At 38.9% G+C, this 22,438-nt stretch overlaps 1 protein-coding gene across 7 annotated transcripts in view; it reads left to right on the top strand.

The window, feature by feature from the left end:
* The first annotated feature begins 3,729 nt into the window (after nucleotides 1–3,729).
* RPRD2 (regulation of nuclear pre-mRNA domain containing 2) overlaps nucleotides 3,730–22,438 on the top strand; it is a 90,120-nt gene continuing 71,411 nt past the window's right edge. For 4 of the 7 annotated variants that reach the window (XM_030846278.3, XM_030846276.3, XM_030846279.3 and 1 more), the window contains exon 1: nucleotides 3,733–4,508. In XM_030846278.3, coding sequence (XP_030702138.1) covers nucleotides 4,304–4,508 — 205 coding nt within the window. In that variant the 5' untranslated portion in view covers nucleotides 3,733–4,303. Of the gene's footprint in view, nucleotides 4,509–22,438 lie in introns of all 7 variants that reach the window. The other 3 variants (XM_060299905.2, XM_060299899.2, XM_030846277.3) reach the window with 2 other exon arrangements.

The raw sequence follows: 22,438 nt of genomic DNA, 5'->3' as shown, positions 1-22,438 counted from the left end.
TATCTCAGTCCTCAACTTATGCAACCTATGCAGCAACACCTGACACAATTACTCCCTTCTGCTTGACAAATATTCATTACATGGCTTTCAGAACATTACTTTCTGGGTTCTCCTTCGCTGGTCATTCATTTTCAATATCCTTTGAAACTTGCTCCTTATAGCCCAGTCCTTGGTCCTCTATTCTATCTACGCTCACTCACTTCTGGGCAACCTCATCCATCTCATGGCTTTAAGATCATCTATATACTGACAATTCTTAAACTGATGTTTCCTACCAAGAACTTTTTCATGAACTTTAGACTCGCAACATCTGGTGCCATTTATGCCTCTGATACTCAAGATGTTTAACTGAAATCCCGATTTCTACTCATTTCTCACAGGACTGCTCCTTCCCCTTTCCTCCCCTAGTCCGTCTGAGAAAATGGCAATCCATTCTCCGAGGGAACAATATCACCCCACACGGAGAAAAAGTTGGCTCTTGGGGGATGAAAAAGTCTTAGATATTACAATGCTTTGTCACCTTCCAAAGCTCAACTTTACCAAACAAAATCTTACTCATTTAATTTCTCTCATTTTCTTGGGTGTGACACAAGCAGCAATGACATTGAGTTCATGGAAGATACAAAAATTGTATGCAAAGTCAGTAAGCCCGTGTGCCACAACTACTGAGCCCGCGTGCCTAGAGCCCGTGCTCCGCAACAAGAGAAGCCACTGCAATGAGAAGCCCGCGCACCGCAACGAAGACTAGCCCCTGCCTGCCGCAACTAAAGAAAGCCCATGCACAGCAACGAAGACCCAACGCAGCCAAAAATAAATAAATAAAATAAAGTTAAAAGTTCACTAAATTTTTTTAAGAAATTAATTTTTCAATTATTTTACTTCTGCTGGAAATATAACAGTTTTGAATGATTTTTTAAAAACTCATTCCCAGGCTTCCCTGGTGGTGCAGTGGTTAAGAATCCGCCTGCCAATGCAGGGGACACGGGTTCGAGTCCTGGTCTGGGAAGATCCCACATGCCGCGGAGCAACTAAGCCCGTGCACCACAACTACTGAGCCTGCGCTCTAGAGCCTGCGAGCCACAACTACTGAACCCGTGTGCCACAACTACTGAAGCCCGTGTGCCTAGAGCCTGTGCTCCGCAATGAGAAGCCACAGCGATGAGAAGCCCGCTCGCGGCAACTAGAGAAAGCCCGTGCGCAGCAACGAAGACCAAATGCAGCCAAAAATAAATAAATAAACAAATAAAATTTAAAAAAAAACACTGATTCCCTGGTGGTCCAGTGGTTAGGACTCAGCGCTTTCACTGCCATGGCCCGGGTTTGATCCCTGGTCAAGGAACTAAGATCCCACAAGCCGCATGGTGTGGCAAAAAAAAAAAAAAAATCAAAAACCGATTTCATTGCTATTATGTATTTATATAAATTGTTAATTTACATATGTAATGCAGTGAATTACAATTTATATACATAAATTACATTAAAGTTTATTCAGCAAATACAGTTATAAAGTTAAATATTATTAGCGTTAAAATTTTTAAGTTTTGGGACTTCCCTGGTGGCGCAGTGGATAAGACTCCATGCTCCCAGTGCAGGGGGCCCGGGTTCGATCCCTGGTCAGGGAACTAGATCCCACATGCATGCCGCAACTAAGAGTTTGCATGCCACAACTAAGAAGCCCGCGAGCTGCAACTGACCAGGCACAACCAAATAAATAAATATCAAAAAAAAAAAAAAGAAGAATCATCCAATGGAAGAAAGACATCAAAAATTTTTTTAATTTTTAACAAAGATTTTAGTCACACTTAACTCTGCATTGAATAAAAAGTAAACGTCATGCTTACTCTTGTATAAAGCACAAATATACAGACAGTACATAAACAGATATACAATATAACTGTGGTATTAACATTTCATGGGGGTTGGGGGAATAGGAAAAAATATCTAAGAAGAATCTTTAGGGTCAACAGCAATGGAAAAAAAGGCTGAGAAACACTGTTCTAGTTAATCAGGTCAGAAACCTTGGTGTCATATTAGACTCTTTTTTTTTCTTCTTCTCATATTCCCCTTAAATCCATGAGCAATCCTTTCGGCTCTACCTTCAAACTATCCAGGATCTGACGCCACTCCTCTTTTTTTTTTGCCATGCTAGTAGAAGCCACCATCATTTCCTTGTCTGGATTACTCCAATAGCCTCTGGTGGCTCTGCAGTCAGTCTATTTTCAACATAGCAACCACTGTAATCTTTTAAAGAGAATGCTATGTAATTTTTCTGCTTAAAACTGCTCTGCTTAAGTGTTCCCCACCTCAAAGTTAAAAGCCAAAGTCTTTACAGTGGCCTTCCAGGCCCTACATGAACTCTCTCCCTTCACCTCTCAGATTTCATATTCTATCACTTGTCCTCTTCTCTAGCCACAATGGCCTCCTTGTTCTTCCTCTAATATATCAAGCCATTGCTGTTTTAGGTCCTTCACACTTGCTGTTCCACCTGCCAGCATGTTTTTCTCCCCCTCCCCCATATTTGCTTGGTTACCTTGTGCTCAACATTCAGATCAAGTATCACTTCCTTCCAGAAGCCTTCCTTGATCACCAAACCACCATTCCCATTCCCTTAAGGACCACACACACAACCCCTCTCTCTTCCTTAACTTGCTTCATGCTACTTCATAGAACTTATTACTCCCTGATATATTTTTTATGGTCTCCTGCCAATAAGCCCCAGAAAAAAGGGATATTTGTCTATTTTGCTATGTTACTCCCCCACATCTAAAACTGTACTTGGCACAAGACGTTCAACAACTTTTTGTTGAATTAACAAATACTATACGTGAGCTTGACAAAACAGGTTCCCTGCCTCAAAAAACGTGAGTCTACTGGGAAGACGTGAAAGAATTAAAATACAATAACTGCATGTGTTCAGTGGAACAAAGAAGTCTCCAAATCTGCCCAGAGAATTTACATAGGCATATGCAATTGCACGGTTAATCTAGGTTGTGCTAATCAATGTAATAATAAATATCTAAGGCTTTTGTAAACTATAATGTATTATGCAATTGTGAGGCTGTAACATATCTGGCGAAGGTGAGATCACATCTTGCCTTTTATTGTTTCCGCGTCTCGAAAATTCTACGGGGAAAATTTTCGTTTCACTTCATTTACTTCCTCTTCCTATAATCCAAAAAGTCAAGTGGCTGTGAGTGTTAATGTCCCAAGGGAGTGTAAAAAATTGTTTGGTCTGGGAGTCTGCGTAGTGACTGGCTCGCTGGAGCTGGCGCATGCGCATCCTCTGAGGCACTGCAAGATGGCTGCTAGCTACTTTGTGGCGCGTCGGTGCCCCGAGGAATTAGCAGCGGCGGCGGCAGCTGCAGGTGCCAGAAAATAACAGTGGCCGCTGAGCGGTGGGAGTTTCTCGGCCCTGCTGTGTGAGCTGGACAGCCCCAAGGGAGACACCTCGCTAGGAAGCAAAACGCGGGGCGGAGCGGTGAAGCCCCTCCCCCAACCTCTCCTTAGTTTGACCAACTCCCTCTCCCACCCTTCTCTCCCCGTTTTTCCTCCCAGCCCGCTACGCGCTGGCCTGCTGCGCAGGCGCACGAATACTCGAAGCGCCTCCTTAGCCCTTGGGGCTTGTGGGCTTCTGCGCGCGCTTCCCGTTCTTCTCCCTTGATTGGCCAGATTGCCCCGCCATCACACCTCCCTCTGCTTTTTCTAGGTTGAGAAGGAAGCAGGGGGGCGGGGCCAAGCAGCGCGTGCGCGATCGTGTTGCTGTCCCTTTGCTGCTATTGCGTTGCAAAAAAAATCCTGACTAGGTAGCCTTGCGCCTTTCTGTGCTAGAGGATCTAAAGGAGAAAGATTTCTGCAACTGAAGGGGCAGTCGGGTAGTATTAACTTTAAGATATTCATGCCCGCTCTTAGAGGAGTGTGGGCAACGGCCTTAAGCGTTGAGAGCCGAAGAGTATAAAACCATTAATTTCCAGGCCAGGCGTTTAGAAAGGCTTTGCAGGACCTGTTTTCTGCGCAGTTCTTCCGTGATTACTGACTGGTTTAAACACAATCCCTTGAACAATTCCGATAAACCGTCGAAATCCGCAGCCCCTCTTTGCAGCGTGTAGGAGCCGCCAGCGTGCCCAGCAGCTGGTCCTCCCGTCCTACCTCCAGAAGAGCCTAGCGCGTGCACCATCCCCACCCCCTGGCCCCCCTCCCCACCTGCGGCTTTCACGCACTCGCAGTGATTGTTTTGCCCGCTCCCGCCGCCGCCGCCGCCGCCGCGGCCGCCAGAGGAGCAGCAGCGCTTGTGCAAACCGGGAAGATGGCGGCCGGCGGCGGCGGAGGCGGCAGTAAGGCCTCCTCCTCGTCGGCCTCTTCGGCAGGGGCTCTGGAGTCCTCGTTGGATCGAAAATTCCAGTCGGTAACTAACACCATGGAATCTATTCAAGGCTTGTCGTCTTGGTGTATAGAGAACAAGAAACACCACACTACTATCGTCTACCATTGGATGAAGTGGCTCCGGAGATGTGAGTGTTGGGGGGTGACTAGGGAAGGGAAGACTGGGGATGGAAGGAAATACTACCCGAAACGCTTAGGGTTTCCCTGTGGAGCCGCTGCATTCGGTTGGGGTTGTTCATATTAAAGCTTCGACCAGAGTGTACCCAAACTCAGACCCTGTTCCTAGCCGGGATTGTCCTGAACTGCAGGAGGCTCATCATTTCTTGGATTTTATAGCGACTGACTTGGTGTGACCTTGGGCCGTTGGGCCCAAATCTGTTGAGATTTACATGTTGTTTCAGAGCTTTGTAAGGTGATGTTGTTTTTACTGAACCTTCACAGAAATTGTTGCGTCCGTTTATTTCTTATAGGCCCTGACGTGTTAATGATTTCTTGTTTTCCTGGTGATAGACACGCTATGGTTTAAGCAGTAGTAAATGCACCTACTTCGCTGGAATATGTGGGACCATTCTATTTTCCACTGACCTAAAACGTGTGATGTGTAATAAGAAGGGTCTTACCTAGATGAGGAGGTAACGTGAGCTCCACATAGAGCTGAGGCGACCACCTGAGAGGTTTTTGTAGCTATGTTTGCTGCAGTAAAATACAGGCTTCTTGATACTGACCGGAAACAACCGTAGTCAGTATCGCCACTAACACCATAAAATGGAAAACATATCCGGCTACTTTTCAACCAGTTCAGATACCTTTTTAAAGAATAGGAATTGGTTTCATAGGTAATCAAAACAAAGAATCAGGAAGTGTGCTTTTTGAATAGGTACTACTTTTTTACCCCAGTTAATTGCTTTTTTGTCTACATCGTGGAGTTTTTTTCACTTTGCTGCGTTACTGCAGAAAAGAGGTCTGTTAGACTGTCAGGAAGCATGGATTGCAGAAAATTTCAGATCTTTTAGGACAAAGTGTGGAGAAGTCATTTGTTGCTTCCTGCTGAGAAGAGAGGGTTGACCCTAAATCCATGTATATCTATTTGAATTTTAGGTCTGCTTCCTGTCTATGGCACGTCACCAGTGAGACCCATCATTCACTTAATTCTTCTTATTCCACTTTTGCTATTGCCCCTATAGTGTTTTAATTTGTGTTTACTTTTAGGGAACAGATGGATAAAATTTACAAAATCATAGACCCCAAACTTCAAATCATTTGTGTATAAAGTTATTGTTGGGAGAGATGTTTTGTGGCTCTTTGGATAATATATGCAGAAACAGTTGTATAACCAAGGCAGGATTACCTATATTTACCAATAGCAGATCAAAGTTACTTTCTTTCCAAGAGGTAAAATTAGAACATACAATATCAAGTACCAGTCATTATCAAAGACTCACATAGTAAGTATCTAGTATGTACCCAGCCCTTTGTCATTTACAATATATCTAGTATCTCATTATACCTTAAACTAACCCTAAGAAGTAGATTTTTTAATAATTGATTTACAGATGTGGAAACTAAGCCTCAGAAATGTTAAGTAAGCTGCTTAAGTTTATACAGTAAAATGGTGGAGTTGGGTTTTGACTCCACCATATCAGATGACAATGGCCACATTTAACTTTGTAAAGTAATGTTTTCATGATTATTCTTTAATGTTTTTGGTATACCAGTGGTAGCAAGCAGTGCTCAAGCCTGAGGACGTATTCTCCTTAAACATATTTTTCTTCCTGTTTTAAAACATTTTTACTTTTTCTACCTTTGGGCTCTGGTGCTTTAACTGTATGGTTACATCATTTGCAAGGATAAGTTGGTCGCCATCCCTGCCTGTGGGATTACAAATGCAATTACAATATATTTTTTACAGTCAGTGATAACGAGATACACTGGAGCCAGAATTTTTCTGCCTCTACTTTTGATATTGTGCCTGAGCTTATTTCCCTTGTTGATATTTTAAGAGTGAAAAAAATGATTGCTCTAGGAAGACTACTTCATTTGAAGTGCATTATATACAGTTTGTATAGTTCAATGCTTTTGGCTTTCTATAAACCTGATTTTTTTTTTGTCTGGTGGAATGCAACTTAACTTTCTAAAATGGTTAAGGGTAATTTGTAGTTGTTTTATGTTTACATTGAGTGAACATCCTTTATCTTATTGTAAATAAAGCCTTTTGAGAGAAATATTCAGGAGATTGTTGTTAGAATTATTTTAGTTCGAGTTTGGTTTTTAAGTCAGCTTTAGGCAAATTTGTGAAATAGGTGTCTTTGGCATTCCCAGCCTTTCTGTCCATTTTCCTGATGCCACTTTTGCTTCTCCTTTTTTTCTTTGGCATCCATTATTTAGTAACTTATATTTAGACCTCAGTGGGAGTTTAAGTGACTATGTTAACTCTTCCTGAGATATTTTCATTTTTATCTTTTATTTCATAATGTGTAATAAGAGACTTTTGTTCACTTTAAAGGAAATACTTTAGGGAGTTCCCTGGTGGCCTAGTGGTTAGGATTCTGGGCTTTCACTGCCATGGCCCAGGTTCAATCCCTGATCGGGGAACTGAGAGCCCGCAAGCTGCGCAGTATGGCCAAAAAATAAATAAAAATTAAAAAAACAATAAAGGAAATAACTTAGAGAAGGCAAGTAGTCTTCCTGAAGCACACTCCATGGTGGGTTATACTGATTTTTTTTTTTGTGGTACGCGGGCCTCTCACTGTTGTGGCCTCTCCCATTGCGGAGCACAGGCTCCAGATGCGCAGGCTCAGCGGCCATGGCTCACGGGCCTAGCTACTCAGCGGCATGTGGGATCTTCCCGGACCGGGGCACGAACCCGTGTCCCCTGCATCGGCAGGCGGACTCTCAACCACTGCGCCACCAGGGAAGCCCTGGGTTCTACTGATTTTATTCAGACTTGTTTTAATTTGTTTGATGGAAGCTTCCATTACTATCATTTTTCAAAAGTGATCTTTCTGTAGCATAAACAGATGTCATTTCTGTGCTTTAAAATCCTTCAGTGATATCCCATTGCAACAGGCTTAAAGGGTTAAACTTTTTACTACAAGTAAAAGGTCTACAAGGTCCTACACCACCTGCCCTACCTACTACCTCTCAGGCTTCTTCTAATCCTATCTTCCCATCATTTAGATCCAAGCTCAAATATTACCTCCGCAGAAAGGCCTTCCCTAATGATTTTATTTCAAATGGTTCCTTCAGTTGCATTATAACATATCACTTTATTTTCAGTATATGAAATTACCTTATTTATTTGTTTATATGCTTACTGTTTATTTTCTTCCACCAGATGATAGGGCTGTGTCTTCTTTGCTGCTACATCCCCAAGCAACTAGAACAGTGTTTGGCACACAATAAGTAATCAGTAAACATTTGCCAATATAATTTTGTGAAATAGTTAATCAAGAACTTGAATTGTTTTAATTTCTGTTTCTCAGAAGGCAGCGTTTATAATTTAGTAAAAGAAATGATAGGTATGGTTGTTGGCAGTTTCAAAATATGGCTCTTATATGGGCTTGATGTGCAATTTGACTAGACTGTCATTTCTGTATTTTGTTCATCTGTCCCATTTTTAATGTAACATGGAAATAAGTATGGAAAAGTAGAAAAACACAGACTTTAGAATTAGGCCCAGGTTCAAATCTTAATTCCATCAGTTAATACCTGGGCACAGTACTTAAATTGTGAGTCTCAATTTCTGATCTGTGAGTAGAGATAATTATCTCTCATAGGCTTGTTGTCTAGATTTAAGAAGATAATGCACATATTTTAGTATAGGTCCTAGCATATACATATATGTTCAGATTATTTATTATGGTGACAACGACGATGTAGATAGTCTTAAGGTCCTGACTATTCGAAATAATTACTTTGTTTTGGGAACAGTGCTGGAAATTACATTCCCAGTCAGAGGGAGATGATTTGGACCAGCCTTTCTGTAGTGAATTAGCAAGTTCTCTGAAGAACTAGTAGGACAAAATGGAAAATACTGTGTTCATGATATCTCCAAGTTGTTTTGCTTCTAACCATTGAATGGGTTGGCCTGTTTTAGAAGGTGTATGAGAATTGAAATGAGTTTTTGAAGAAAAGGGGGTTATAGGAAAGTAGAATCATTTGTAGAACAGAAAAGCTGTTAAGATTTCCCTTCAGCTGTTTTTGGTACGAACTTTAAGTATGTACAAGATTAGAAAAGTAATAACATTCCTGCCACCACTGATCACCCCACTTCAAAAGTAGTTATCTTTTTTTAAATTAATCAATTAATTTATTTTTGGCTGCATTTGGTCTTAATTGCCGTGCGTGGGCTTTGTCTAGTTGCGGCGAGCGGGGGCTACTCTTCGTTGCGGTGCGCCGGCTTCTCGTTGCGGTGGCTTCTCTTGTTGCCGAGCACAGGTTCTAGGCGCGCGGGCTTCAGTTGTGACTCGTGGGCTGTAGAGCGAAAGCTCATTAGTTGTGGCCCATGGGCTTAGTTGCTCCACAGCATGTGGGACCTTCCCAGAACAGGGCTCGAAGCCGTGTCCCCTGCATTGGCAGGTGGATTCTTAACCACTGCGCCACCAGGGAAGTCCCAGTAGTTATTTTAATGGCCGATCTTTTTTCTTCTGTCCCCTTTACTTTCCCTTCTCCTCCTCATTTGAAGCAAATCTCAGTACAATCTGGTATTTTCTCCACAAGAGAAACTGTTATATAAATATGGACTGTCCAAAAAAAACCTCTTAATACAGGATTAATTTGTTGTAGTGAATTCGAAAAGTGCAATTTACTATTTTTGATGTATGGCAGTGGTTTCTCAGATCCTTGAATGGACCGTGAAGCTGGTAATAATTTTCTAGCTAACTTTTATTAAGTGCTTATTATGTGCCAGGCACTGTTCCAAGCATTTTACACTTATTAATTCATTCAATCTTCATAATTCTTTGAAGTAGTTATTGTTATGATCCCCACTTTACAGATGGGAAAACAGAGGCACTGAGAGGTTGAGTAACTTGCCCATGGTTAGAGAGCTAATAAGTGGTGGATCCAGGATTCAACCCAGTCATTCTTGATTTAGAGCATACACTCTTAGCCACTGTATTACACAGCCTTTCCTATTCATAAAATATTTTCTACAATATTAGGCCATGCAGATTAACTAGAATGTCTACATTTTGAAGCTTTGTGGGTATTTTTGTTTTTATTTTTGCTTTCTGTGGGAAAACTGATTATCTTGTATAGATTTGAAGTTCTGATAGTCATTTATAATTTTAAAAAAGGGAAAACAAGTTGAACATGTTAGTTACTAAAGTTGTTTACTTGATAAAAATCTCTAAATGTTAGGTTTTAGATAATAGAAGGATTTTTTTGGTGGCAAAAAGTTTGGGGTACCACACTGGTACCTCCATTGGTCAGTGGAGAGTGAAGTCTATAATCTTGTATTTGATATTGCACAAATCTGAGTGTCTGGAACTATTTTTTGCAGCTCTGGTATCTGAAATGTAGCTATTCCTTTAACCGTTTACTTTCCTTGTAATTCATCCTTTGTAGCAGATATGTTGGCTACACATATAGAGTATAACAGTACTGCCATAGCTTTTTAATCACATATCACATGTATACAAATATAGATGGACTAGGTACAAATTCTTACTTTAAGTTCCAAGATGAATTTTGCTTACAAATCCCTAGTTTACATTCAGTTCTTTTAACAAATATTTATTGAATACCTACTGTGCCAGGCACTGGGGACATAAGCAGGTGAATAAAATGGAGAAAAATTTTTGTCCTCTCAGAGCCTATACTGTTAGAAGAGGAGACAAGCAACAAACAAACAAAATATTAAATATATTAGAAGATAAAAAATATTAGGAGTGCTAAAGAGAAATATAAAGCAGGGAAGGGGAATACAGAGTGTTATAAGAGTTTGCAGTTTTAAATTAGGTGCTAAGGGAAGGCCTCACTGAGAATGTGACATTTGAGCAGGAAGGTGAGGTATAGGAAGTATAGATAGGAGAGTGTGAGAGGAGAATGTTCCAAAACAAAGAGAACAGAAAAATACAAAGGTCTTGAGGTTAGAGTGTGCCTGGTGAGTTGAAGGAACAACAAGAAAGCTTTTGTGGCTGGAAAGGAGTAGTGAAAGTAAGGATTAGCAGATGAACTCAGATTATGGTGGGTGATATGGCAGGAGGGGCAGATCACAAAGAATTTTATAGGCATTTTTGGTCTTTTATTTTGAATGAGATGGGGCAGAGGAGTGATGTGAACAGATTTCTGTTTTTAAAAGATCATTCTAGTTGCTGCACAAATAGGGATGCCGGTAGGTGGCTATTGAAGTAATTCTGGGATAAAATATTGGTGGTTTGGACAAGCTTTATAAGAAGTAGTTGAATTCTAGACCTGTTCTGAAGGTAGATCCAAATGGCTTTCTAGATGAATTAAATGTGGGGTAAGAGAGGAGAGTTTTCAAGAATGACTCGGGGGTTTTCTTGGCTGAGTGACTAGAAAGAGTTGACATTTATTGACAAACTTCACTCATTTAAAGTGTACAATTCATTTGTTTTAGTATATTCACAGAGTTGTGCGACAGTCACCACAGGGTATCTGCTTAATATGTAAATTGTCCTTAGAGCCATCAGCCTGGAAGAGATGTACTAGGTAGTAAGTGTAGATAGAGAAGTAAGTGTAGTAAGACAGAGTAATAAGTATAGATAGAGAAGATGTCCAGAGAGAAGGCTCTGGGGCATTCTGGTATTTCAGATACCTCTTTCTGCTTACTTGGTCTAATGTGTTATTGTGTGTGGTTCTTTATGAGGTTCAAGGTAAACTTTCAGCTTCCCAAAGAAGTAATAAATCTATTTTGATCTCTTGCATATTTCTACTCTTGGGTTAGGTTTAATGGCACTTCTGGATTAGTTAGGCATTAGGTCTGTTATAATTCCCAGTTGTAAAATTATTGCACAGTCAGTCTTCTCTCTGCCCTTTGGATGCCTAGGTCACCTTTTCTTCCATCCATTGCCCTAGGTTCATAGAGATGTAGATAATTTCCATGTTTTCTGACAGTGTTTCAAAACATGAGCTACCGTGATTATTACATGAGATTATTGTAATGGTGTATACTAAATGAGCCTTTTTATGTGTATTATGAGACTTTACAAGCAGTTATATTCTTCATTTAGCTGCTTTGTCTCTCAAATGCAGAAGGGTTGTATTATATACATGGCCTTAGGTGGATTTAAAGCAATATGTAAAACATACTTTTGCTGTACATCCCATAGTAAGCTAAATGTTAAATTATATAGCAAATAAACAATCCCATAAATCAAAGTGTGAAACAGTATTGACAAACTTCAAGTGATTTTGTGGTGTGGAAATATCTTGAAAATTCCATTGGAAATTTCCATTTCCAATGTAAAATTACTAATATTAACATTTCCTTAAACAGGCCACCCCAAAATTACAGTCCTGTTGGTAGAGAAGGGGTGAGTGTACGTATGTGTGTAATTTCTTAGAGAGTGGAGACTTCTGATTTTATTCTTAGTGATTTGGCTTCCTGCCTTTCATAAACTAATAAATAATAGATGCATCCAAACTCCCTTTTCTCCTAAGCTTTTGTCATTCAGTTATGATCTTTCTTAAAAATTTTATTTATTTTTTAATTAATTAATTTTTTTAACCCCCCTGGCATCAGTCATGGACAGATAAAGCCACAATTCCAAGATTCCTAACACCCTGGTCTCCAGATTCAAGGTACAACAGGCAATAGCCTCTGTCCACCAGGCAGGTGATGGAAACCAGTTTGCAAGTGTGAAGCTAGCTGGTGGGAAGATAAGGAGGGGGCTGAAGGGGCTGTGAGGCTCTTTTTTTTTAAAATTAATTAATTTTTTGGCTGCGTCGGGTCTCTGTTGCTGCGCGTGGGCCCCCTTCAGCTGCGACGAGCTGGGGCCCCTCCTTGCTGTGCGCCGGCTTCTCATTGCGGTGGCTTCTCTTGTTACGGAGCACAGGCTCCAGGCACACGGGCCTCAGCAGTTGTGGCTCGCGGGCTCCAGAGCACAGGCTCAGTAGTTGTGGTGCACAGACCCAGTTGCTCGGTGGCATGTGGGATCCTTCTGGACCAGGGCTCGAACCCGTGTCCCCTGCATTGGCAGGCGGATTCTCAACCACTGCGCCACCAGGGAAGCCCAAGTTATGATCTTTTCTTTTAATCTTTTTTTTTTCCACTTTTCCCAAGTGTTTAGTGTTCTACAGCAGTACCTTAAAATATTTTGGGTTAATTGTTTTAAAATTTCATCTGAGAACTAAGACTACATGAGGTTTTTTAATGTGTAGAAGGAGCTCAGAGACCCTAGTAAAAAAAAATTACTCAAAAACTTAACACTGTTGCACAAAACACCTTGACTGAGTTTCTCATCTGTTTGTCAAGGAAACAAAAAGGAGTTGGTGCTTTGTAGTGCTTTTGATTCCACTGCATCCACAGATTTTAGTTATAGAACACTGGAGAGATGCACATCTTGTGGAGAAGTAGTAGAACCTAGTTACTCCTTCTGGGAAAAGGCAACAATTCCATTTGTGCTTTAGAACATTAAAGTCTTTCTGGCTAAGATAAAGATAGTCTAAAAAAAGAAACCTTGTTTTTCTTGTTCTCTTAGAAACATTGAAATAGAGGCTGTTTGATGAAAGAAATAAAATGTTTAATATGCTGGGTTTAAATTTTGGTTGCAGCCTTTTATCTTTCTCTCGTCTCTCTTCCTTCACTTCACTTGCTAGTGATTAGTTTCACTTACTTTCACCCTACGGTTCTTTGGTACCCGCCACAGGTGGCTGGGGGGAGAAAGGAGATTGACTATTTCCTTTAGTGAAAGTTTCACTGTTAGAAGGGAAAAGATTTTTTAATGTTAGGCATTATAACTTACCATTTTTAATTAAAAAAAGACCCGAATGGATCCTGTGCTGTTTTTGTGTTCTCTTTACTGTCATTATAGTTTTAAAATGGTAGCATAACGCATTATTTTAAAATGATGATCTCTGTCCAAGAGGCAGTCAGTATTACTTGAGTTATTAACATTTCTTTTATAGTGTATTCCTATGTCCAAAGATACAGAATTCAGAAAATTAATTTAAGAATATTGGGTGCTTACTCTATGTAAAACTTTGTTAGGTTGCTCGCTGAAAGAGATGGAATTATAAGGAACTTAACGTTTCATAACTAAGATAAGAATTGAACAAAAATAACTTGTTCTGGGAAGTATGATAATATGAGTTTTTATATGCTGTACCAGTTTCGAAGAGTTATCACTTTTTGGTTGGAGTGAAGGTATCCATTCACTGAGCACCCTTACTAGATATCAAACATATACATACATATATATATATATACATATATTCCTATAATCCTAACATAAGCTCTGGAAGGTAGGAGTTATCCCCACTTAAAATTCTTATAAACCGAGGCTTAGGGAAGTCAATTGATTATTTTGAGGAAATTGTCAGACCATTTTTATAGTATAGGAAAGGGAAACTGCCTGGTTTCAGGGTGGCTAAGCATAAGCTTAATTATTTTCCCCCCCCTGGTTTTGTTCTCTGAAGGCAGAAGGTGAGAGTGAGTGGGAGAAATACAAGAAATACGGTGGATTCAAAGCCTGAGTTGCTTACAAGTACTTTGTTATTATTTAACAATGTTCTTTATTAAGTTTCCAATCATTAATACAGTTAACTTCACAAACATTATCACTAATAGATTTAGTAATAAATAGTTAACATTTCCTGAGTTCTTATCGTGTGATCTCATTTAATATAACAATTCATGAGGTATTGATATTATGTAATTTTTATTACTTAGTAAGGCTATTAGTGATATATATGTAAAATTACGCTGGTGAAGGGAAAATAATAAAGAAAACATTATAGATGATATAACTGAAGCACTTGAAGGCTCAGTGAGGTGAAATTAATTGTTCAAGTTTCATAGCTAGTAAGCAGTAGAGCCAGAATTAAAATCTAAGCAGTCTTGACTCCAGCGCCTACTCTCTACCTTTGTGCTAGACTGCGTTCCACTTCTTTCAAAGTCTGTTGGTATTTTGTAGTGTTCCATAGTGTGGTATATACAGTATAATGGTTCCCAAACAGCGCTTGTGCCTGTTTTTACCCAGCTTTTTTATATATTATTGACATGTAACATTGTGTAAGTTGTGATGATTAGATCATGTATAAATTGCAAAATGATTACCACAAGATGTACTTAGTAACTTTCAAGTATATAATGCCATATTGTTAACTATCGTCACCATGTTGTATGTTGGATCCCCAGAACGTATTTATCTTATAACTGCAAGTTTGTACCCTTTGACCAACGTCTTCCCATTCCCCAACTCCCTGGCTCCTGGCAACCACCATTCTACTCTCTGTTTCTATGAGTTCTGTGCCTGTCTATTTTGATGATTTCACTAAGCTGCAGAGATGAAAAAAATTCATTAATTCGTATATAGCAATAAATTGAATACAGAAGCAGATATGAGAACTTAGCTGTCTTCTGTTGAGCCAAAACATTAGATTTTCAAGAATGTAAAACAGTGCTACTCTCCTCACTAAGGTTTTTTCTCTTGCAAATATAGTTATTTTTAATAAAATATGTATAACTTATTAACTGAATGGTTTTATTATTTTTAATGAATTAATAGATATTTTAAAATTCTTAGTTTTAATTTATAATACAGTAAAGAGCATAGATGTAACTAACTCACATAAGCAAAAGCTCTTTGGGGTCTTCAGTAATTTTTAGGAGGGTAAAGGTATCCTGAAACCAAAAGGTTTGAGAATTCACTGATTTATTGGTATGTTGTACAATGACCTTTATCAAGTTTCTGCAACGTGCACATCCATTGTCTCTCATCTTAATACTGTGTATTGCCCAGGGGTTACCAGATGTTATTTTATAACCATTTAATTACTGTTTTTTAATTTGTGAGATCATAAGTTTGATAACTTCTTATTTTGCCAAATAAGGATGTAAAATACACTACCATTTATATTATCACTATCATTTTATAAATTACCACTTTATATGAAAAATTTGCCTTAATGTCCTTGTCTTTCAGGTCTTAGCTCATCTCCTTAGAGGTTGATCCCTATCGTCCTAGCCAAAGAGCCTACCCTACCCCCCTTTGCTCCTATCTATCATTCTCTTATTGCATCACCCTATTTTATTTTCTTTATATACCTTTTCCCATTATAAGATATTACCTTATTTATTTGTTTATTTACTGAGCTGCATGTCCCCTCTCACCCTCAACTAGAATGTAAGCCCATGATAGCAGGGACTTTGTTTTGCCCACCACTACATCCTCAGCACCTTGAAGATGGTGTAGAACATAGAAAGTGCTTAATGACTTTCTTATATCTGACCACAGAGCACACTTCGAGAATTGTTGCTATAGAGGTTTTACATAGTTTTGTTTACACAGATTTACATATGTAGGGGGATATACAATATTGTATAGTGGTTAATTGGCAAAGTACATGGGCTTTGGACTCCAATAGGCATTATACTTGTTACTTAACCTCTTAAAGCCTTTAAATAGGATTAATAATAATACAACATACCTTATGTGATTGTTGGTGGTATTAAAAAAGATAATTCAGGGCTTCCCTGGTGGCACAGTGGTTGAGAGTCCGCCTGCCGTTGCAGGGGACACGCGTTCGTGCCGCAGAGCGGCTGGGCCCGTGAGCCATGGCCGCTGAGCCTGCGCGTCTGGAGCCTGTGCTCCGCAACGGGAGAGACCACAACAGTGAGAGGCCCGCGTACCGCAAAAAAAAAAAAAAAGATAATTCATATAAAGTGCTTTGCAAACTACCTGACATTTAGAAAGCTCAGCACTGTATAACAGAAATTAACACAACATTGTAAATCGACTACACTTCAGTAAAAAAAAAAAATATATATATATATATAGAAAACTCAGCAAATGGTAACTACTGTTGTTTTTAAATGCAATTATGGTATGTATTTTTATTACACCATGTTTCATGCAGGCCTGTGTGCTTAAGCTTTAAATTCTTCCAGTTAATCCTGCATACCTAGGTGAAATTTTAAGGTTAATAATCCAAAGGAATGAACACAGATTTTTTAGGCCTTTTTATTAATACTAGAGAATGCCTGGAAAACACACTAATTTGGAAACTATTTATCTATTTTGAGTATTTCACGTACCTATTTGTGTAACAACATCTTGCAGTTCTAGAAGTTCATAGAATTTAAGAATCTTTCATATATTTTTATAGCTGTTGTGCTAATATGTAAATGCATCTCAAAGAAGGGATTTCACAGGGACAGCAATATCTTTAGTGCTGCTGGATTTTTAAAAATAACCTATCAAAAACAAGGGGTTTATAAAAATTTAAGTTGGAATAATAGACCAAATATTAATCATATTTTCATTTAAAATTTTAAATTTTAAATTTGAAATTAAAGATTTTTTTAAAAGAAAATTTCATTTCAAGACACATTTTGGAAGATCAATTTTACTTTGTTTTAAAAGTCTTTAAAAACCTGGTAATAGAAAAGTGAATAGCTTTTGAAATCCATTTATAGGTCATCCTTACGCATATATACTGTGTTTAGTATAAACTAGGATAAGAATGCATTTCTATTCTCCTATTCATTCTTATCCTCAGATTGCCATGTACAGTACATATGTATAAACTGATAAATGTGGATAAGATACAGAGAAAATAAAACATAGCAATAAACAAAAAATATGAATTTGACTTTGTACAACAGCATTTTCTAGAAAGTTGTGATGTTTAGTTTAGGTTGTCACTGTCAAAACTTAGGTACTACAAAGTTAAAGTTAAACCTGTTTCATGCTGCTAGACTTTAGTACCTTTAATAAAATGCTTCATGAATTTCCAGAAGGAGTGGGGGATAGGCTGTTCAGTATTTTCCAAACGTATTTGACCATGGAGTTCCTTTCTTTTCTAGCCATCTCATGTGATTACTGTTCTACGGAACACACATTGGGAAGCTTTGTTATGGATGTTTTTCTAGGAAACCCCCAATTAAAGAGCAGAGAGAACCAATTTATATTTGTGTGTAGTAAGAAAGGCTTCATGGAGGAAACAGTTGTTCAAAAAAGATGTGAAGCAGGTGAAAGAAGGCATCTCAAATACAAACAAAGGTGTAAAAGAATCAGAAGCAGAGAGTGAACAATCAGAAGTACACATAGACAAGTGAGGATGGAAAAGACAAAGAGAAGCAAAGAAGCAGTAAAAACCATGATTTTTGAGACATGGTGGGGAGGGGAAGGTATATTGAAAACAAAGTAACTATGTATGTATAGGCACAAAAGCTACAATAGATAGTGATTGTAACACTGGACCAAAATCACTTTTTTGTAATACTGGTATTAGTATATTTTCGGATTTATTCAAAGCTTTTAGAATTCAAAAATTGAAGTTAAGTCTGTGAGCCCAGATTTTTAATGTATTTCATATTTTAAAACATCAAGTAAAAATGTAAATTTATAAAAACATAACTATTAAGCATAGATAATCATTGTAATGTAAATCATCAGCTCCTCCTGGTTTTGCTGCTTCCTTTGACTTTGGTCTTTTTGTCTGAGGTACCTTTATAATTGCTTTGTGTGATGTAGCTGGTTGGGTTGGACTTTAGTATCTTCTTGCCATATTTAACTCCCCTGACCAGTGCTTTCGGAGCCACCTGTCTATGTTCAGTAGTTCAAAATTGCCGAAGTTTTGACTTCTTTCTTGGCCAACTTGGGAAACGTTTCCCTAATGGAGTTTAAATCCTTTCTTTTCCCTAGGAGAGATTCTTTGTTACGGAAGGTTCTTTCCCTCAGGTTCAGACTCTCTCTATAAGTGGGCCATGACAAAGGTAGAGGGGGGTGAGTCAGGGGAGTTTCCTGAACTGCATAGAAAGTAGGGTAAGGAGTTTGTGGTGAAAGTGAGAGGAATGGGGGTGGGTGAGTAGGTAGGAAAGAGATAAAGACAACTAAGGACAACGAATGAACTGCTTTTGTATTATGCCAACAAAAATATTGTATTTTGGTCTTTAAAATAGCAATACCTGAAACTGATATTACAGTTTCCAAAAATAAATGATAATATGTTTGGGGGAAATGTTCAGGAGCCACTATAATAATCTAACCAAATGACAAAGATTTGAAAGAATATAACTGGTAGTGGAGAGGACAGATAAGATCTAAGAGGTATTTAGAAAGTAGAATTCGGCAGAACTTGCTGACCAGTTGGATGTACGGGATGAAGTTAGAGGAAAGCTTGGAAGATGGATCCTGTGGATTCTGTCTTGGGTGACAGGAAATTTGGGAGGAAATAGATGATAAAAGCAGGCTTGCACACATGGAGTTGGAGTGTCTGGAGGGCATCTGAGACAAGTTTTTTAATAGATAATTAACCATTTTGATAGTGCTTATAATCCTAATATTGGCTAATATTTATTGACAGTTATATACTTGATGCAATTCTAGGAGTTTTTTGTGTATTTTGTCATGTAATCTTGAGAAAAACCTTTGAATAAGTGGGTACTATTATTTCATTGTATAGATGAGAAAAGCATCTCATTGTATAGATGAGAAAAGGTCATGCAGTTGGAAATAGGGGCTGGGCTTTGAAACTAGTCCTGACTAACTTAAATATGTTCATAACCACTATATTGTATTTGGGAGGGAGCTTTGGACTAGAGATGGAGACTTGGGGATTGTAATCATATTGGTAGTAGTTAATGAATGAGCACTTCAAGGGACACAGTATTTTAAGTGAGAAGAGAAAAGGGCCAGTGAAAGAACTTGGGAAACACCAGAGTTTCAGAAGAAAAGGTGTCCTAGGTAGAGGAGAAGATCAGAGCAAAGTAATTTCTCAGAAATTAAAGGAGGAGAAAGTTTGCCAGTGGAGTTTCCAAGGAACATGGTTCTGGGAAAAGGCATGATTGTACTGGGGAGAAGGGTGAATAGGACAATTTCTGTTTCTGATGATATGACAAACCAGATATTTTGCAGAGAGACTACATTTTTTTTGCCCTAAAAAATAACTAAATCCTGCAGAAATTGTAACAAACATAACTTTTAAAAATAAACTTTATTCTAGAATAGCTTTAGGTTTACAGAGAAGTTGCAAAGATGGTATAGAGGGTTCTAGTATACCCTGCACCCAGTTTCCCCTGTTGTTAACATCTTACATTGGTATATGGTACATTTGCTACAGCTAATGAACCAATACTGATAGGTCATTATTAACTAGAGTCCATACTTTATTTGTGGATTTCCTTAGTTTTTGCCAAATGTCTTTTTCTATCCCAAAATCCCATGCAGAATTCCACATTACGTTTAGTCATCATGTCACTTCAGGCTCCTTTAGACTGTAAACAGTTTTGAAGAGTATTGATCAGGTATTTTGTAGAATGTCCCTCTATATGGATTTGTCTGGGGAATTCTCTGGTGGTCTAGTGGTTAGGACTCTGCGCTTCCACTGCAAGAGGGCCTGAGTTTGATTCCTGGTTGGGGAACTAAGATCCCTCAAGCCGCTAGGTGCGGCCCAAATGAATAAACAAAAATATGCGTTTGTCTGATATATATATTTTTTCATGATTAATTGGGGCTATAGGTTCTTGGAAAGAACACAGGAAAAGTGCCATTTGCATCACATCGCGTCAAGAGTATCCTGTCAACATGACTTATCACTGATGATGCTAACCTTGATCACCTGGCTGAGGCAGTATTTATCAGGTTTCTTCACTGTAAAATCTCCCCCCACCCCCTTATCAAACTATACACTTTGGAAAGAAGTCACCGTGCACAGTACACACTTAAGGAGTGCAGAATTGATGTTCCACCTCCTTGAGGGGGCAGTATCTTTGTGTATGGAAGGTTACAAGCTTAATTTTTAATGCATTACTGAGTATGCTAAAAAAGTTAGGGCGCTCTCTAAGGGTCTGTTCTCACAAAAGTGAAGAGTCAGCTGAAGCAGGAACAATGAGCTGTGAGCAAACAGAAAAGGCAAGGTTGCTCTCAAAGGCAAATGCCCATATTAGCACTAATGGGAAACTAAGCCTTTGGCCCACAGCAAAATGGAAGAACCCTCTGAGAAAGATGATAAATTGGACCAAGGTCAGTACTACCCTGATTCTGCCATAGCACTTGCAAGTACACTTTGAGAGAAAGCTTTTTCTGGTTAGGCTCTTTGAATTCCCACAGATAAAATTCAACAGAGATTACCAAACACAAGGAAGTAAGTCACTTTGAGTGAGATTTGATAGAAACAAACCCCTAAAGACTTAAACTATTAATGATAAGATACAAAATATAAAATAATCATGTATAAAACGTTTAAATTAATAAAAGGGGCTGCTCTTCGTTGCGGTGTGTGGGCTTCTCATTGCGGTGGCTTCTCTTGTTGTGAAGTGCGGGCTCTAGGTGCACGGGCTTCAGTAGTTGTGGCATGCAGGCTCAGTAGTTGCGGCACGCAGGCCCTAGAGTATGCGGGCTTCAGTAGTTGCAGCGCACAGGCTCAGTAGTTGTGGCACACAGGCTTTGTTGCTCTGCAGCATGTGGGATCTTCCCGGACCAGGGATCGAACCTGTGTCCCTTGCATTGGCAGGCAGATTCTTAACCACCGCACCACCAGGGAAGTCCCAGAAGGCGGATTCTTAACCACTGGACCACCAGGGAAGTCCCCCAACAGCATTTTAAAATTAAGGTGTGTACATTGTTTTTTTTTAGACATAATGCTATTGCATACTTAATAGACTACAATATAGTGTAAACATAACTTTTATATGCACTGGGAAACCAGAAAATTCATGTGACTCACTTTATTTCTATATTTGGAACTTTATTGTGGTGGTCTGGAACCAAACCTGCGATATCTCTGAAGTATGCCTGAACTGAAAGGAAAATTTACCAGCTTTGTTATCCTAGTGAGAGAGTTAAAATGTAGCTGTTAATTATTGGTAGTTTAAGCAGATATAAAATATGTAAAAATATAGAGAATTTATACTATACTACCATATCTGATTTAACTGACTCACATATGGAGAACCCTGTGCTCTAAAATTAGAAAATGTGCATTCTTTCTTGAACAAACAAGGAATATTTAAACCAATTAGTGATGTGTACTGGCCCCTAATGCAAGATTAGTATAATTTTAGATCCTTTGTATCATGCAGATTCATATTCTTTAGCCATATAGTACTTTTAACTTAGAAGTTAATAACCAAAACAAAAATTTCCCCTTTGCTTGGAAATTAAAATGTGCATTTCCAGATAACTCATGGATCAGAGAATAAATCATAGTGGAAATTTAAAAATACATAGCACTGAATAGTAGTAAGAACACTACATCGAAACTAATAACTCATTTTATTGAGTGCTTACCATTTGTTTATTTGGGATCCATCAGTGAATACATCAAGATTTCTGACCTTGTGGATCAATAAATATAATGAAAAAGTAAATTACCTATTATGGTAGAAAATGAAAAAATCTTATGGGAAAAAAGTAAAAAGCAGGGTAAAGGGCATTGGAATTAACGGTGGAGATTGGGGGACAGGTTGCAGTATTAAAGGAAGCACTTAAAATAGGCTTCATTGAGAGAGTGAGAATTAAGTAAAGACCTGAAGACACTCAGTTAGCCGGGTGCATATCTGGAGGAAGAGGATTCTAGGTAAAGGGAACAGTTAGAATTAAGACGCTAAATTATGAGTATATCTGGTATGTTCAAAGAATAGTGTTCCAGAACACTGTGGCTAGAATGGAGTGAAAGTAGACGAGGTCAAAGAGATAAAGGAGATGGCAGATCACGTAGGGCAAAGTCTTTGGCTTTTACTTAGAGCAGAAGTAGTAACCATTGGAGAGTTTTGAGCAGAGAACAACATGCTCTGACTTACCTTTTAAAAGAATTCTCGGGGCTTCCCTGGTGGCGCAGTGGTTGAGAGTCTGCCTGCCGATGCAGGGGACACGGGTTCGTGCCCCGGTCCGGGAAGATCCCACATGCCGCGGAGCAGCTGGGCCCG

Source organism: Globicephala melas, chromosome 1 (assembly GCF_963455315.2).
Source record: "Globicephala melas chromosome 1, mGloMel1.2, whole genome shotgun sequence".
Lineage (NCBI taxonomy): Eukaryota > Metazoa > Chordata > Mammalia > Artiodactyla > Delphinidae > Globicephala > Globicephala melas.
This window is presented reverse-complemented; position numbering and strand designations above follow the sequence as displayed.